We start from the raw sequence: 19,115 nt of genomic DNA on the forward strand, positions 1-19,115 counted from the left end.
ATGGCCTACTTGCTGGGGTGGGGTGGAGAGCACACACCCAAAGCACCCAAACGCCCATCCCATCCTTCTCAAATCAGGAAAGCAAGGACCAAAGCTCAAAGTGCCACAAAAAAAGCAACTGGGTCATTTCTTTGGCAATTAACTCCAGCATATAGTTCACAGAGAAAATTCTACAATCCCTTACCCCTTATAAAGACTCCGTGCCCGTGGGAAAGACCGGGACTCTGCTCTGGAATAACCCCGACTTCTTCCCTGAAAAGAACTAGCACATCTCACGTAGGGCCTTGACACGTGACACTCAGTACATGTCAGAGCTCTCAACTCTTTTTGAGACCAGAAGGAAACAAGAAAACAACTTGGTTACAGCTCAGAAAACAGCTATGCTTAATATGACTGGGGAGAATTAGAAGTCTTGGCACAGAAAGGGAAGAAAGGAAATTGCACATTATAAAAAGAAATGTGTATTTAAAAGTAGAAAATATCATAAATGTGGCTTATTCTTTTTAATATTTATTTATTTATTTTTGGCTGTGTTGTGTCGTGCCGGCTTTCTCTAGCTGTGGTGAGCAGGGGCTACTCTTCTTTGCGGTGCGCGGGCTTCTCGTTGCGGTGGCTTCTCTTGCTGTGGAGCACGGGCTCTAGGCGCGAGGGTTTCAGTAGTTGTGGCACACGGGCTCTAGAGTGCAGGCTCGGTAGTTGTGGTGCATGGGCTCAGCTGCTCCGCGCCATGTGGGATCTTCCCGGAGTAGGGCTCGAACCCGTGTCACCTGCATTCACAGGCGGATTCTTAACCACTGAGCCACCAGGGAAGTCCCCAAATGTGGCTTATTTATGGTTAATAGCAGGTATTTGTTTTTGGTGCTAATAATCTAATTAGCAGTCAATCCAGTGCATCCTTTATTATCAGCTGATCCATAATTACTGCTCCATGCTGAGTATTTTCCCGGCACATGATAGCTTTCAACTCCTCAGCACAAACAACCAAATAATTGGTGCTATTATGTCGGATACAGGACTATTCCTGTCTGAGGGGTGATATGGAGGGGGGTTACCATTCACTATGGCCTTTGCATTTTCAGCATCTGTTGATTAACTCCTTACCACGCCCCCTTTCATCAGTCTTGAGGCATGTCGAAAGCACCTTGACATGGTCAAGAGTGTGACAGCTTGGAGATTTCCTTTTTCAAAGTTTAACCCTGGGATCAGAAACATCCCCAGTCATCTGTCATGTTCACAAGGGATATCAAACAGTGCTGAAAGCACAATCTATTTCTCTTTGAAAGTTTTGTAAAGTTTTCTCCTTGACTATTGCTTTAAAATGACTTGTCCTGGAAGCGATAGCTTCTGATATAAAACTGTTTCATTCAACCGCTTCTGGTCTCAGTAAGATGTGTGTAATTCCAGGAAGCAGAACCAAAGCGGGCTATAAAGGCAGGTTACTAAGGGGAAACTCTATTCAATCATCGCTTTCAGGAGACCAGATTCCGTGTGACTGTGAAGGGAGGAGAAACCTGGCGTGAGCGTGGTGACGTGGGAAGAAGGTGGGCTCTGGAGCCAGACAGATCTGGATTGGAATCCAGTTCCTCTGCTGATGAGCGGTATGACCTTGGGAAAGTCACTTAACTTCCCTAAGCCTTGATGTTCCTCATCTGAAAAATAAAGCTACTATTGTACAGGGCTGTTAGGAAGGACAGATGTCTGACACAGGAAACACCTGGCACTCATAAGGGCTCCGGTCGTTAGTTCTCTGCTTTTTGTCCTGGGTGCAAAAAAAAAAAAAAAAGAATAGAAGGTGGTTTGCTACAAGCCACTAGCTTGTAGCCATATAATTCCACTCACTGTAACTAAGCCTCCACCTCTTAACTATAAACATAGGTAGATTTCAGCCCGGAATCACTTAGGGAGCCGAATTCCTATTGGCCGTTCCCACTGCCCTGAAGGCCTTCCGGCTGCCTGGCTCTCCTCTGGGATTCCCCTCCTCCAACCAACTTCCTATGATTCAGCAACTAGAGGGTTAACTCTCCACAGGTATTGTACTTTGGGTGGCTGGTACCTGTACTACACTAGTTATTAAACGTCTCCCTGTATGTAAAAGGAAGTAAGAGTTGGGAAATTGGAAAGACCTATCAAGACCTTTCTCCAAAGACTCTTATTCAGAAACAGAAGCCAGTGGCTGTAAAAAGAATGAAAACTTCTATGGGCTGACCCCAAAGAGGTGCTAACACCTGAAGTCAGAAGCCACCCACTCAGTTCATTCTTTTTCTTTTTGAACGTCTTATAGAGGAGGCATATACAAACACAAAAAAGCAGGCATTCGATGAATTCCCACAATGAACACACCCCAGTTACAAGCACCCAGGATCAAGAAACTGACACAGTACCAATGCCCCAAATGCCCCCCTGCTTCCTTCTAGTCACTGATGCCAACCAAGGGTCACCGTGAAATTGACTTCAAACACCATAGATTAATTTGCTCTGTTCTTGTACCTTACCTAAGTGGAATTCCACAGCCTGAGGGCCAAATCTGGCCTGCCACCTGTCTAAGGATACCCTGGCAAAGTAAGAATGGATTTTGCATTTATAAATCTTTGAAAATCATGCTAAAAGAGGAATAATATTTCACAAGATGTGAAAACTATACAAAATTCAAATTTCAGGGTCCATAAATAAAGTTTTATTGGAACACGGCCATGCTCAATTTCACTTACATATTGTCCTTCACTCCGCAACAGCAGAGTTGGTTACAACAGAAACCATATGACCTAAAAAAACAAAAATTCTGAGTACGTGACCTTTTACAGAAAAAGTCTGCCGACTTCAATTTGAGTGCGAGGCATTCATCAAAATACGAAATGCATTTCTTTGGGATTTATCACTAGGAGTGAAATGGCAGGGTCATAGGTATATACATGTGTTCAGCTTTAGTAGACACTGCCAAGACGTTTTCCAAAATATACACTCAGTTTTAAGAGAAAAGCTAAAACCTGGAGCAGAAGCCATAATCTCAGTGTTAAGAGAGGCAGGGAGAATTACAGGGTGTTTACCTGATCCAGAATTAAACAAATGATTAGAAACCATCGGGACTTTTGAGTGGAGAGCTAAAATATCAGCGTTCTCTAGGTTTACATTTCTTTTCATTCTTACTCCATGCACACTCTTTAAAAATATAGTCCCCTTTGACGTTCCCACGCTCTGCAGAAATGGACAAGAGTGGTGAAGTCATGCTTCTGCACAGGATCCCACAATAGAGACTGTGTCACTCAGGCCACATCACAAAAGCACCACCATGAGCCCTCCGGGTAGCTTACCCGAATTGCAGACAAAATACCAGGAAGATATTAGCAACCTCCTGCTTTTATGCTGTCGTAAGTTTAAGCATATACACGGGCAGCAACTACGTTACCCACACCCAACCTCCGAAGCAGCCACCGAGAGGCTGAACCCTGGGCCTTCAAGGGCACGACACAGGCAGGGCAACCTCTGTCTTCAAGCCAGGAGGCTCTCAGGTGATGCTGGGTACCTTCCAAAGACACTTCTTTGGAGTCATTCCCCCATACACCTGCCTCGCACGTCAAATAGGATGTACGTCTTAGGTTCTTTCAAATGACGTTTTTCCTCTTAGAGGGGAATTGCTTCTGATTGTTTAAGAACCACATTCATCACGAAAGGGATTCATATCAACGGTTTCTGTCTTAATTGCACAACCCTGTTGACTTCTGAGTTAAGCAGCCTCTTGAATGACAGCAGAGTCTCATTTGCTGCTGTCAAAACCCGCCAGCCAGGGAGAATCAAGGACAGAGACAATGCCGACTAGAGGACTCAGGGGTGGGAAAGCCTCTCTCCCTCCACTTCTCCCGGGACCATGAGTCTGCCATTCCAGGCCGGCACCTTCCCACAGTAGAAAACAGTGTCCTGTGGAATGTTTCTGCTGGGCCTGCGAGTGAGTTAAACTTGGCCTGTCCCGGGAGAAAACCCAAAGTCCTGTTGGCCCTCTGGAGACCGGCTCTACAATTCCCTTAATCAAACCCTCCGTTCCCTTTTACATGCAGAAAAGCAACACTGGTGTTTTATCAGAGGTACGGAGTCATTTCTCAGCAAGAGCACAAGCTTTTTGTCCATATGAAAATATACACATAACACATACATATATAAAATAGATTTCATTTCCCCTGGAAAAGGAAGCTAGCCAGACGTTGAGTGCGGCCATGATACAAAAAGTATATGCTTTACAGTCAGAGGAGTGAGTTCAAGGCCACTTACGGTTGGGCGAGCTTGCCCGTCTCCTCCCTCTTATAATCTCAGCTTCATCATACTTCAGAAGACGAGGATAATAATAACACCCACCTCAAGGGGTTGCAGGAAGGATCAAACGAGGCACTTGTGAATAATAACGCTTTGTAAACTGTAAAACATGGCACAAAGAGGTGGAGGGAGGAAGCTACCTCTTATCTTCCAGTTCCTGATTCACCTTTAATTAGTCAGGTCTTTGAGCCAGTGCCTCTGCAAGTAAAGACCACCAGCCCACCATAATAAGGACATAGGTCGATTCAGCACTCAGCTGGTAGCTATCAACTGCCCATCTATTAACAGCCCATTAGCTGGGTGGCTTAATTAATCCATGGACCACGTGGTCTGATCTCCCCAAGATCCTGGAAAACGAGCCTGAAACAGATAATCCATGGACGACATGGTCCGATCTCCCCAAGATCCTAGAAAACGATGAGCCCGAAACACGGGCGCCAGCCAATTTCTCCATGACCATCAAGGATTTGGGTGTCCATTATGCCTGTGCGTTGCAGCTGTGAGTGATGGGAACATAAATATTGATTGGCTCAGTCTCTCTGTGGCTGGGGGAGGGGGTGGGGAATTAACGATTAGAGTGTTCTCAGAGGAACAACAGGGGCTACATAAATCCCCAGCCTGAACCATTAGGGGGAAACAATCCTTATTTCCAAGCCTTAGTGAGGACAGAGGAAAGGGTCCGATGGCCTCTTGGGAGACAGCCTGTCAAGACGGGGCAGTCCTACCTGCTCTGTAGATGTTACCCACGCTTCTCTGGCTGGGAATGAGATGCAAATTGGGTTTAAACAACGGGATCATTAGAAAAGAGGCAGCTGGTGGAGATTCTCTTCGTCTGGGCACTCAGACCCAGTGGCAGGAACATGTGCGTGTGCTGCTCGCCCTGTATTTCCTTGAAAGATCTCTGTAGTTCTCACAGTTAAGAAGACAAGTGACATGAGGAGAATTTAATTATTTTTTTCAAATGCCTAATCTTGTCTCCAGGAAATGGTACACAGAAGAGACTTTGTACTTGAAATTGGCATTGTCCGGGAGATAGTGGTCTGACGGCTCCTTAATTCCTGCCATGAGGGCTCATGCTGATATAAGAGCATCTGAGCAGAATGGCTCAGGATGGCCCAGAGCAGCTACTTCCCTCCTTCGGAAAGAACGGCCTTTGTGTCCAGAGCAGCAGCGAGACAGGCTGCTCCTGACCTTGGTCAGTGCTTGCAGGGAAGTACTGGGTTCCTGCACCTCCAGACTTCTTCCCGGGGCTCCTGACCAAGTGCCCTGTGCCTCTCTGCTCTGGGGCCCCCTGGCTTTCCAGGAGATGTGAGTAAGAGGAGGAGGAAGAATGATGAAGGGAGGAGGGAAGCGAAGGAAAGAAAAACAGGAGGAAAGAGGACTCCCTGAGTGGCACATACATTCCTCCCGCCACAGAGAGAGATCTCTTCCTCGCTCTCCCCGTTAGCTTCCTAGTGTTCATTAGATCCTGTGATGCCAAATGCAAAGACTGCTGCCCCAGAAGGTCATCTCAGGCCATTTATTCTGAAATACCAAAACACCCGAGCCAGCAAATTTCAGGAGCTTCTGCAGAATTCCCCAGGGTGCCAGTGTACCCGTGTGTGCATGCGCGTTCTTCAGTATCCCAAAGGGGTTCTTTCTTAATCAGTTCAACATCTGAGAACTCGGAAACTGACTTATCTTTTGGTTAATCTAACATTTCTGGTAAAATAATTAAAAGATAAGTAATAGACACAAAGAATCTGTGGTATAATTATTTAAAGCCACGAGGTCTCACTTCAGAATTATTCACAATTAACCCAAAATGACTCAGACTGCTGGCAAGGCAGGGCAAGTGGGAGACAGGCAGTGCTGTAGCGTGCTGCTCCCATTTCACAGTTGAGGAGACTGAGCCCGGAAGAGACTATCTGAGTTATCCCCAGCACTGCCAACGGCAGAAAGAGACACCCGGGTTGCCACGTATTTAAGAAAAACCAGAAGGTGAAACCACACTTGATTATGACATCATGAGAGCTGCCAGGAGAGGGCTGGGCTCTCCATCTTTCAACCCTGGTGAACAGTGTGAGTGTCTGAGGTCCAGACAAGGAGGAAGGCTGACCACCCAGCTCAGGGTCACTGCGGGTAAGTGGAAGAGGCAGCAGCCGGCTGTAGAGGGCACTCGGCATGTCAGACTCCCTTCCCCAAACAGATGGTGGGTCCATAAATGCTGGTCTCGGGTAGAATGTGCAAAAGTCATGACAGGGTTCACAGATGCTCCCAGAGAGAGGAGCTGGGGATTTTTCCCTATTTTCTAATTCAGATTCTTTTCCAAAAAAATGCGTCGGGGACTTTGAAATGCTCTGGAAGACTGACAAAACTGTAAACGTTAGAAATTAAACAAGGGCACAGAAACACATTTCTTCAACTTCAAAATGTGTTCCTGGGTGCCTGATAATGCATAAGACTGTTTGGGAAATTTGGGATGGGAGAGGTGTGGGAAAGGATGCAGGCAAAGGCAGCAGACGAGATGGCATGTGAACCAGTCCCTGTAAAACTCCCAGGCCTTGGGCATCAGCCAACGGCAGCCTCATTCTGTCCCTGTTCAGTTAATAAATGACCTCTGATGACTGGAAATTAACACTTTTAAATGATACCAACAGATGAGCAACCTTGGAAAAGGGTAGTCTCTAGACAGGCTGGGGAAGCTTGTGACAGGGACATTAATTTCTCTTTCTTTTCTGGTTTTGCCCCTTTGTCTTCCCTGATTTGAGCAGATATCACCCTGTGCCTCTAGAAAATTTTGAGACAGGGACTCCTGGTCTTTGCTTCCAAAAGTACCAGGCCACTTAGGGGAACAAGGGTTTAGGGAGAGGGAGGGAGAGAGAGAGAGAGAGAGAGAGAGAGAGAGAGACAGCGCTCCCCAGACCGACTCAAAGAGGTTCCCTTCGAATAGATCTGTGGGTCCCTGGGACAGGGCCTGGGGGAGAATGCCAGCTGGGAAAAGCAAGCAGGGACAAGGGTGCAACCCAGGGCAGGCCAAAAATGGCCCAAGGAGGAGAAATTCCTCTCAGCCTGATGGGACTGAACAGGGCAAGAGAGGAAGCACAGGGGAGCTCAGGGTTTTGGGGTTGGTTTGTTTTTCTAAGCTTGTTGGTATCTAGAAAGCAAAAGCATGCTATTTCTTGAACACCTGAGGCTCCAACCTTCTAGCCTCGTATTTCCCAGCTTCTCACAGCAGCCACATCTGGCCCACAAGGCAACACCATCCCCCCCACCTTCTCCAGGAACTGCCTTAGATGGGAAAACAGCACAGCGTCCGGCGCAGGCACCAGCACACACAGAAATGAATGTTCATGAAGGATGAACGTTCATCAGATAATGAGCTGTTTCTGGTCATGCCAGAGTTAAAATTCCCTGGACAGTCTAACATACACCCACCGAGCGTCAGCAGATTATTAGGGCCTCTCTCTAAAATCGATGAATTTTTTTGAGTGGGAGAAATTACCTAATAAATGGGGAATACAATAACAGTGTCATATACATAAGGCATTTGCAATATACAAATATTACAGAAAACAGGCTCTCTTCTAATAGTTTTTGCTATATTTCTAGTACAGCGCAAATACATTTACATGGGCCTGAGGCACTTTATTCAAAGCCTTTACATTTCCAATACCTTCCTGCAAAAGCACCCTCAGGCCTTCAAATTCTTCTGCTTTTCCTAAGCCCTAAGCCCCTGGACTAAATTTAGTTTCTTGGAAATAAGAGACAAATTTGCTGGGTTTTTTTTTTTTTAATTCTGCCAGTTATTGTATAATTCTCCAAGAAGCAAACAAATGATAGGGGAGAGAAAAAATGGAAGCATTTTTCAGGTCCTTTTTTTTAGTGGTACAGGATTTATTGCTAAAATACTGTTTAAATTAAGGCATCAAGCTTGTTACAGGATTTTCAATTAGGAATTAGAGCTTTGCTGAATTTGGGGGTGGGAAACCCCATAAAAAATCAAATCAACGTTGAAAAGTCAAACTTAAATCTTTATTTGAGCTATTAATAGAAACAGCCCTTCTTGAAACTAAGGGAAAAAATCCAACTGATTTTCTTAAACCTGGAGTGCAGCTTGGCTTCTCCATATCACTTGGATTGTGACGGAGCACAGGTTCCATTTTATTATCAGGCCCACTTTGGAGATCCCATGCCGGGTGAAGGAGGATGTTCCCTAACACTGAGGAAAGGGGAATAAGGGTCTAGCCCCCCGTGAAGGCAATGGGCTACATGAAATCTACAAGTTGGCAAGTCCCCAGCCCAGGAGCCCTCGCCATAGCCCTCTCTAGACCAATCCCTCCACCATTTCAACTTCTCTAAATATTTTTAGGGGAAGGGAGCCCAGTGCTCTTGCTTTAGAAAATACACTGACCCCCCTCCACCACACTGGGAAGAGCCTTAGGCAGAGGACCCCTGGTTTCAGACATGTCCAAGGCAAGAGCTCTCCCCATGACTGCAGGAGCATCGTCTAGGAAAACCTAGGATACTGAACTCACTCAAAAACCAAAAATGTTTCCCTACAATAGACAAATGTCCCTGGATAATTCCTACTGTTGAGGAAACAATCTCCGCCCTGGCAAATGATTCCTCAACCAACGGTGCTGCAACCATTTGAGGCAACCCCGCAATGATGCCACAACCTTCCATCAGACCCGCCCCACCAGGGTACACTCTATCCAGCCAGAGGAGCCTCCTCTGCCCCATATGACCTCCCCCAAGGGCAGAGCAGGATTCCCTCTGAAACGGTTTCCCCACAAATTACACCAACCTCCCTGGAGCTCTCCAAAGGCCAGCACCTAGGGATGAGCCATGGAAGTGCTTGGAAAGTAGGTGGGCATCATGCAGCTATTAACATCCCTAACCTCACCCCATCACCCACTAGCGCAGACCCAGGCATCCATGTGACTTGATGGCATGGAAGGAGCACTTGCGTGAGCAGTTGCCAGAATAATCCCATTCCATTCTTGTCCCGATGCTGCCACTTAATAATAGTCTTGTTGTCTTGGGCCAATTGTTTAACCTCATTACTCAATCTCATCTGCATAAAAGTACGATCTGCCTTATTGTTTGCGGTCATTGTGAAGCTTAAATGAGCTAATATATGTGAAATGGAGTTTGTGAATTTGTAAAGCACGATACAAATGCTAGCTATTGTTATTTCACATGAATGCACGTGCTCACACAGGCTTGGTCCACGAGGAACTCAAGAGGAATGAAATCATTCGGCCATATTTACATGGGGCCCACCGAACTACAAAAAAACCCAAGAGACTTGGTATTCTTCATCTAGCTCCCATCCATAGGCTGCCTCAGACTCACATGGAGCCCTTGTAAAAATACTGATTCTACGACCTTCTACCAAATCCACAGAATAATCATCTCTGCAATAAACACAAAAACATGTAAATTAAACGAGCTCTCCAGGTGGTTCTGACATGGAATCAGGTTTGGAAACCCACCGCACTCCTTGGGACCTGACATGCAAATTTCCTGAGTAGATCGGTCATGTGAATACAACTGTTCTAGTGCTAAGAAGGACCTCTCTTTGTCTCTCCATCCCACCCCTCAGGTACATATACACTAAGATACAGAGGGCTGCTCATCCACCAGACACAAAATACACCCACACATATATGAATACACACAACACATATATGTAGACACAAAAAGGCATAATACAGGTGAAAAACAGGAAGAAGAAATCTACTAACAAAAAAGGGTGACCAATAATAAGAATTATCAAGATTTTTAAAGTCTAGAGAATTCATGGTTATAAAGGATACAGAAAATGAGGGAAAAGGAAGATACTAAGACAAAGAGCAAGTGACCGCACAGCACTATGTCCGGACTTCTGACATTAGACCACTGCCCCCGCGCCATGCCGCTACTCCTTTGTTTGCAATTCTGCCTCAACCAGGAACTTGTGAGAGCCGCCCCCACCAAACGTCAGGGGCACAGTGTACTCATCACAGCCACCCCCAAACCTAGCACAGAGCCTGGCCTGTGGCTGCATTCGATCAATGTGTGCTCAGCGCTCGCCAGGATGAGAAGAGGCCGGAAAAGAAGACGGAAAAAGTGCACAAAGAAGGAAACAGACCTCTTGTCCCGGCTCCCTGGTGTAGACTAGAATAAGCAAGCTTAAGGTAATGAGGTTCAACGCAAAACAGAGAGAGTTCATGCCCCCATGGGCATCATTAACCTCACAAGGAGAAGAATCACCCAGGGAAAAAGACGAAAAGCTCTCCAGATCTACGAGCTCTCCAGATCTCACCCACCTCAGACCTCTTTAGGTCTGAGGTGAGTGAGAAAATTGATCCAGTGGGATGAAGGCTGTTTGAAATCATCAGTCTGACCTCATCACTCCCCTGCTTAGTACACCTCCAAGGTTCCCTGGTACCCACAAGGTCCTACCCAACAGGACCGTTACACATCTTCCCAACCTCATCCCTGCCATTGGCCACATGCTTTGACACCAAACTCACCCAGTGTGCTGTGTAATTCCTCTCAGCCTGTTTGGTGCAATTAACCTCTACCTGGAATGCCCTCCCTACCTACTGGCAAACCTACTGTTCATCCTTCTCAGTTCAGTTCCCTTATGTTCTCTTCCTCCTCCAGGAAGTCCCCAGGCTCCCATGACGCCCAGTGCACTGAGCCATTGTAGCCCTCAGCACACTGTATGGTCCTGGTCTATTCCTGAGCAGATCCCCCTACTGCAGAGAACCAGTTCTGCATCTCTGAACCCACAGTACCTAGCACACTGCCTGGCACATGGCAGATCATCAATAAATGATTGCGGAATTCAATAGAGCATTGGCAAGATTCCAAAACATAAATGACCAGAGACTTAGTTAAAAGGCAATCTCAAAGGCAACTCGATACAGTGGAAAGATCCTGAATATCGGAGGTCTGAGTTCAAACCAGTAGTGTCCTAAGGCAAGGTACTTAAAGACTGAACCGGTTTCCTAATCTACGGAATAAGGAGAATCCTACCCAACTCATACAACTACTTATAAAGAAGCACCCACTATGTACCTTGCACCTAGTAGGTGCTCTGCACTATACTTACTGGGAGCCTCCCCTCTCTCCCCCTTCCCCCATTATTTTCTGTCTCCAGCTTGGGACCGTAAATCTTCTCCAAGGGCTTTTTCGCGGTCGCTGGAGGACCTCTCTGGACCCAGTTCATAAACGGGTTCCTGACTGGTCAGGAAACCCCCTGAGGCCTCCTTTTTCTGTGTCCTACAGCCAGGTCTGTGGAAGAGGAGACCGAGGAATAGGGGCTCTGAATAAAGGTAAGACGGAGGCTTGCGGCTCCGCTCGTATGAACCGACTGGGCAGGAGTTGGAAAAGCCACTTGGATTCTCATTTCCCCAACTCCCCACCAATACCAAGGCGTCTGTTTTTACAGGCTCTTTAGTGATGTTCAGGGCACATTCAATTCAACTTCCAATGCAGCTGGAGGGATCGAGGAAAATTACAAAGCAGGGGTGGCGAAAGGAAGCAACCGCCCGGGAGGCTGCAGAGCGCTCTCCCGCGCCGCACAAGCGCGCGCGGCGCACCCTCGGTCTCCGGCCTCCCCCGGTCGGGCCTGGCAGCTGAGGCAAGGAAGGAGATCAGCGCGACCGCCCGATTTCTCGCGGGCGCCAGCACCTGCCGGCCCTGCCACCCGACCCCACCACCGGCGACTCTCTCGCGGCGTCCACGGACGGCCACCCCCTGGGCTGCTCGACCGTAGTGCCCCCGCCGCCCAGGGACCCCGGCGCGCTGCCCAAGTTGAGAGCCCCCCTCTGCCCGCCAGCGCGCCCACCATCCACACCCACTCCCACTCCCACTTACACACGGCGCGGGGCCGGGGATGCCCCTGAGCTTTTTGAAATCCAGAAACATCACACTGTAGCCGCATCCGGCGCCCGGTTACCTGCTCGCAGCACCCAGACCCCAGCCCTGGCTTCCCGGGAGCCCGCAAACCCGGCGCGCGAGCTGCGCGCCCTCCTGCCAACCACTGCCCCGCGCCCGGCGCGCCGCCAAACTGGTACCTTGGGGGTCTGCACTTCAGGTCCCGCCGGCACCTCCAACTTCTTCTTGGTTACCCAGAAGAACAGCAGCACGGTGATCCAGAGAACCCCGAAGATCGGCAGCACCAGGCGGCGAGTCAGACGCCGCATGGTCCCTCTTGCCTTCTCCTCTCGGCGGCGCTGCGCCCGTGGGGCACCCCCTGGCGGTCAGGGGTCGGCGGGGCAGGAGTCCTCAGAGCGCCCTGCTCCCGGGAGCGCTAGCCCCGGGATCCGGGTGGAGGGCCGGTGGGATCCTACCAGGCGCCCCGCCCGCTTGGGAGAGAAGAGAGCAGGGGTGGTGGCCACACGGTGCCTCGAGGCGCGGCAGGGAAGGGCCGAGGGGCAGCCAAGCTGGACGCCCGCTCCAGCCGGAGAAGCGCGGTGGCCGCAGAGATGGTTCCCGCGCCGCCGCCGTTGCCGCCGCCTCGGCAGCCGCCGCGAGGGAAACTGACTCGAGCTGTGGGGAGGGAGGAATCCGAGGCTGTGCCCGGCACCCCGGGAGGAACACGACGGGGGAGGAACAGCGAAGGGGGAGGGAGGGCCGACAGACAGACCGACTCCGAGGGAGCCCGGGCAGGAGCAAACGGGGCTCTGAGAGGGGGCGCTACCGCCGCCCGCCCACCGAGGCGCCGGGTGCTGTTCTGGGGTCGCCCACGGCGAGCCCTGGGCGCAGCTCCCGGGCCATACTGGGATGGGGCGGGGCGGGAAAGGTGCGTCCCCGAGACCCGCCACCCCCAGCTGCGAGCTGGGATCCAAGAGCCAGCCGGCGCCAGGAGGAGCTGTGCTTGGGAGGACTTTCCGGCTCGCCGCCGGGGTCTGCACGTGGCGCTCACAGCCCGGTCCCGCCCTTTGGGCTCCCGCCCTATGGGAGCTGACGCTGAGACCTTGGGCCGCTGGCGGGGCTACTGCCCCACCCGCAAGCCACGCTCCTGGCCGCTCAGGGCCAAGGCAGAGTTCAGCCAGCTCCCCAGGGTGCTTCTCTGCCTGCCTGCAGCTGCCTGACAACTTTTTCTGCTTAATGGAACGCTGAGTTGGTCTAAATTTAACTTTAAAGAAATCCTTTTAAAAATTAAGGTGTAATTATCTCCCGTAAGGCTTTTCTCTCCCTATAAGGACCAGGGCTCTGTGCTTGCAGAAAGGGGGTTGGGGATGGAGTCCAAAGCTGGGTCAACCACATGGGGTTCTTGGAAAGTGGTTTTGGGGCAGGGGGGTACTGAGCACAGAGGGTTATCTTTCAAAAACCCCTTTCCACAAATGCCTTCTGGAAGTGCATCCTCCTTCCTCCTGAAGATTAAAACTACTTGAGTCCAGAGGCAGAGCAAAGTGTGAATTGGATTCCCGTGTGGGTCTCAGCTAGGCTGGAATGATGGTGATATCACTGGACTAGGGGTTCCTGGCCCGGGTCAGCCACACTAGCTATGTGAATCTTGGGGAAGTCCTTTACCTTCCCGGAGCCTTAGATTCCTCATCTGTAATATGGGGATGATACTACCTCCTCTGAAAAGTGAATGAATAGTTGTGAAAGCTAAATGCAAGGTGCTGGTGTTACCTGATCATCTCATCCCTCAAAGAGGGAAAGAAAGAAACCTTGCTCTCCCTGGGGAACAGCGCCCTATCATGTCTGCCGCCTGAGTTGGAGGGATGCTCAGCTCATCAAGTTGCCTGGGGAGGTGAAAGCTGCATCTACTACTGCAGCCATCATCCTCCCTGCCTCTCCCTACAGAGCTCAGCATGGGGAGGTAGCGCAGGTGTAAAGCACGGCTCCAGAATTCACTCTCCAGTAAGATGGAGTCAGCAAAAAGTGCAGTCAGAAATGGAGGAATCTGCTGAAAACCCCTGTGTTTGGTACCTTGTCTTTCAGTCACAGGGCAGTCCTTTCTCGTAGCCCCAGAGTGTTCTCGGCCAGGCTATAGATGAGAAGTTTTTGGTTGGGAACAAAGGTGGAAATCAAACAGCCCAGAAAAGCTGAGCACTCTTGCCGGCCCATCTCAAGATTCAGCTGAGCTCTCAGACCATCCCACAGAACCCTGGGGATAGTCTAGGATCTACCTTTATTAGAACTCTGAAAGGTTGAGGTAGGCTTCCCAGCCACTGCTTTGGCTGGGCAAAGGTCCAGGTAGATCATGGTCATGGGAGGGGTGGGGGCAGCAGCAAGAGAACCCCTCTCTGCAGCATCTTGAGCTTCCTGGATCCTTGCAGGAGCCTTACCCTGGACCTGCAGGCTGGGGCCTGCAAAGTGCTCTGCAGCAGGCTGTGCAGGGGAGCCCCAGGCAAGCCGCTGAGGCGCTGTCAGCTCCAGGCAGGAGCTGCAGCCCCATAGTCCACTGCTCAGCGCTTTGTGATGCTGCTTCTGAGTACCAGATGGCGAACAGTTACACAGCACCACCGCCGAGCTTTAGAGATGGTGCAGCACCACACCACCTGCTGCGGAGGTGTAAGGTGCTTTGTGCTATTTGGCACCTGGGGAAACTGAGGCCTTGGATCTCCCACGGCAGCTCCCTGCAGGGCCTGTGGTGCCTGGGGCAGCAGGGACTGCCTTCCAAGATGCTTGCTTCTTGATTACTATTTTGTCCTCCATTCAAGTGCAGAAGATTCCCTGGGCCTATGAGAGCTGTGAAGGGAATCCAGTTTCGCCAAGTGTCATGACCTGATCCGGCCAAAAGGCATATTATTCTGGGTTGTCAAGCCAGTCACTGGTCATTAGGGTTGAAACTGATTTCAGTTGGGACTTCAAACATCTGGAAGCCAGGTGAGTCTCTATGCAGGGTCCAGCCCTGTAAGTCTCTCCCAGCCTATTCAGGGGTCCCCCGGCTATTTAAAACTTTAATATCCACCTTAAGTAATGCAGAGCACAGTTAAGCCCAGTGGGGGATTAGCTATCATTGGTGATTAATCCAAGTTACTTTTTTCTCATCACAGCCTATATGGGGAGGAAAAGCTCCTAGCAAAAGATTTAACACGGCAGGAAAATAAGAAAAATAAGAACATTCTGAATTAGTACTATCCTGGTGCCCTAAAATGGATCGACCTCTGGTCTCTACAGTCTGGAGCAAATTCCTGATTTCTCGGGGTCTGTTTCCCCATTCCTAACGTCATACCCTCTCAAAGGCCTTCTAGCTCACACGTATGGGGTTGTAGCCTTCCTCGTCCCTGAATTGGGACTCTTTTTGGCCACTCCTGTCGTTGGCAAGTTCTCTCCTAGCAGCCGAAGTCATTAGAGAGCGAATTGGGTATTGGAGCAGATGTGAGTCATTCGTGTTAGTATAAAAACTGTAGAATAAAACCCATTATGGGCCCGGAAAGCTGTGTAAAGCGGCACATGGAGCCAATGTAAGCCGGGAATGGGAGGAAGCTGTGAAGTCCGGTGCATATGCTCTCCGGTGCCTTTTGCTGTGGGTTTTCACACTTTGCTTCTGGTTGCCTTTAGCTGTCCCCCTGTCACTCTCACTCAGCTCACTGCAGAGGCTGCAGCCTTTTGTTCCTTTCGGATCTGATCCCCCATATCCCTGCTCTCTGCCCACTGCATGACTTCAGTGAGAGTGTGTGTGTGCATGTGTGCCTTCCATCTGCATGCTTATTAGACCTGCCACCACCAGTGAGATGCCCTCTGTGCCCAGCCTAATGAGACTGTACCCACAGAGGCCCGGCAGCTTCCTGGTGAGGGCTTTACCCCTTCTGGGCCGCAGGGAAATGTAACTGAGAGCAGGGCAGACTGGAGCACGGCGATGAGCTGAGACACATGCATACGGGCCCAGCACTGGAAAGGGTCTCCAGCAGCAAAAGGGGCAGCAGCAGGAATCAGAGATGTCTGTCTTTATTCCACAGTCATACAGACACAGGTCTTTGGGCCTGATCCTGCAGCCTGCTTTATTCAAGTTCTTTATTCACCTGTAAATAATACATCAGCTCCCTTTCTCTCTGTGTTCCTCCCCTCTTTCCTTGCCACTGTAGACTCTGTCAAACTGTATGTCCCGAGTCTCCTGCGAGGCCTTTTTATAAAGTGAGTGATAGAATAGTTTAGGCTGTGTGGTAAATGAGAATGAGCTGTTACCAACCTTCTTACTTCCTCTCTCTGCCACACTGGTGCATCTTTGTCAAAAGAATAAAGCCAGCCGCCGACTTTTCCTCTTATCTTCGCCACGTAGATGGATGGCTTTATCTAAGGGATCTGAGACTCAGCTTTCTGGATCTTTCTCCATCCATTAAACACCTCCTTTCACCATCCTACTACCCTCAACCCCGCCTCCCTTTTTTTTTCTTATGTACCACGGTATAATTTGCTTCCTGGAAAGGGATTTATATCTTTGCATTTCAAAAGCCTGCTCCTTTCTTTCATTATTTGACGTGCCCCCAAACTTTCTTTGTTCCTCACCCAAATGCCAAGTATAAAACTCACCATTGCTGCAATGATATGCCTTTGCTGGTTGTGAAAATGGTTTGATCTTCAGTGATGGTGTCCTGCAGTGACCTGAGCCATGGACCACCTCTCCCACATAGAAAATGTAAAGTTCTAGCAGCATGAAGGGATGACCCAATTAGCTTAAAGAAAAGGAGAGGAATATTCTTTAACTTGAATTACGTGGCAGGAAAGAGGGGAGCAGGGGCAGAAGAAGAAATGGAGGGATCCGAAGACAGATATCATTCATTCCCCAGGACCCAGAGTTCACACAGCCACGTCTCATCACCACCTGCATCATCTGTGACAAATCAAAGACAGTCCTTCTTGGCAGGCTTAAGTTTAGAGGCATCAGTGAAAGGTAGAAGGGGGCTGGAGAGCTCAAATCCTGGAAGGAATGGAAACAGGGTGAGTCCTCTCCAATCTGGCAGGAATTTCAACAGGAGAGGAGCCACGCATGCCCAGGGGTGGAAGTGGGACAAATCTGGTTCCCAGGACAAGCTGCTATGGCCAGTAGCAGATTTTGTGATCAAGTCATTAGTGGGTGTTGCACATTGAGCAGGGTGACTACATGCCCAGTTTGCAGTCCTGGTTTATTCCTATTTTCCTGGCATAATTATTAATAGTGCCCCCTTTCACTTTCAAGAAATTCATATTTTAGGCAATAAATTAGATGGCCACTGTAATGGACAGGAGGACTCCAGTGATGTCGCTAAAAAAAGATTGATGTCCTTAGGTGACAAAAGGGTCTTTGCTGTTCCAGTTCTGTGGGTGTGCTGAGTGTGGGATAGCCTAAATGTTCCTGTGGGGCACAATTCTGAGTGAACGATAATCAAAACATTTGTTCAAAGGAGAGACAATGTAGACAAATCGCACTGGCTTTAAATGGGAAATCATTGTGTTGCCCGTATCAGTCAAAGGCTGTCTGATTCTATCCACCCAACTGAAGGAACTTTAACCACCTAGCAGCTCACACATCTCAGGAAGCAGCCAGGCTCCTGGCACAGATGTCTCTTCAAAGGTCAGGAGGTTCCTGACATCAGACTCTTAAATTATCCCTCCAACCCTCTCTTCCTCTACCCACGTAACTCCGTGGGCCATGAATGAGTGAAATGGTATGAGATCAATGAAAACAATGAAACTGACATTCAACCTTCTTGTTGAGGACACAGCGGGAAGGGGCTGGGTCCATGTCGGACTCACAAGGAAGCAGATCATTGCCAATGAAGATGAAGCGGTACCAGAGCTTCCCAACTTCTCAAAAGAAACACAAGTCCAACTTCGTGATGTCGCCTGGATTTTAACTGTTGTTAACTAATTCAATTCCCACCCCCTCTCCGAAAAACTAGGTGGGCTAAACTAAACAGGTCTGCAGACTGGATCCAGCCTCCTGCTCGCCAGTTTACAACCGGTACTTCAGCCACAAATGCTTCAATAAGCACTATTTCCTGTTTACCATCAGTCTACTAACTTAGAACAGATACACCCAGCCAAGACAAAGGGGAAATAGTGGAGCAGACTCTATTAGAGTCAGAAGGGGCCTTGGAGAGCATCTAGTTCAATGCTTCTTAGTTTGTAATTGAGGAAAGTAGAGCTCAGAGAAGCTACCTGATCTATTTCCAGCAACACAAGTTCATCAGTAGAGCTTGCATTATAACGCATCTACCCCGAACCCCCAATTCTCCCAAGTGACACCCCTCACTAGGTTCAATAGACCAAGTGAAACAGGGAACGGAGACATTTTGGGGGCTAACAAGCCCAGAAGTTTCCAGGTAATCAGCAATCAACAGAGACATTGTAGGCACAGATTCTGGGCAATTTGCTGCGAGTAATATAAATAAATACAAGCCTGTTCCCAACTCTTCAAGAAAGTGTAAGCTGGTGATTAGGATGCTGGTTGAGCGCCCAAAGATCTGGTTCATCCTTTCTGTTGAGTTTCCATTGAGTAATGATAGGAGTTCCAGGTAGAGGCGCTTCAGTCCACCTGAGAACGAGCTACATTGCAACAGGAAAGTCGTTTTTGTAGCCATACTGCTCACCTGTCTTCAGTTTCCCTCATTAAGTGCTGTACAAATATTAATTAAACAGAGATTATTTGAAAAGTTCTTTTAGCATTTGAACTCAGCTGGGCTGCATCAGAGGATGATATTAAAATCATCCCCCTGCTGGCAGAACGTTGTTCTTTTCAAATAAAAATTCTTTCCCTTTGCAGTCCCCTCTACACCACAGGCAATTTATTTCGCCCATCCTCTGGCTGTTTCACCCTTGGTGTCATCATTTTCATGAGACAACTGAAAATAATATTTCTCTTGTGCTCCAAAGAGCCAAATTCCTTTTTTCTGGCT

General features: G+C 49.0%; 1 protein-coding gene across 1 annotated transcript in view; it reads right to left on the bottom strand.

Moving 5' to 3' along the window:
• Positions 1-12,485, bottom strand: part of GALNT14 (polypeptide N-acetylgalactosaminyltransferase 14) — a gene marked incomplete at both ends in the record, with an annotated part of 222,972 nt that extends 210,487 nt beyond the window's left edge. The window contains one exon of the mRNA XM_082672353.1: positions 12,357-12,485. Coding sequence (XP_082528479.1) covers positions 12,357-12,485 — 129 coding nt within the window. The remainder of the gene's footprint in view (positions 1-12,356) is intronic.
• Between the last annotated feature and the right edge of the window lie 6,630 nt (positions 12,486-19,115).

Source organism: Grampus griseus (assembly GCF_964374135.1).
Source record: "Grampus griseus genome assembly, chromosome: 15".
Lineage (NCBI taxonomy): Eukaryota > Metazoa > Chordata > Mammalia > Artiodactyla > Delphinidae > Grampus > Grampus griseus.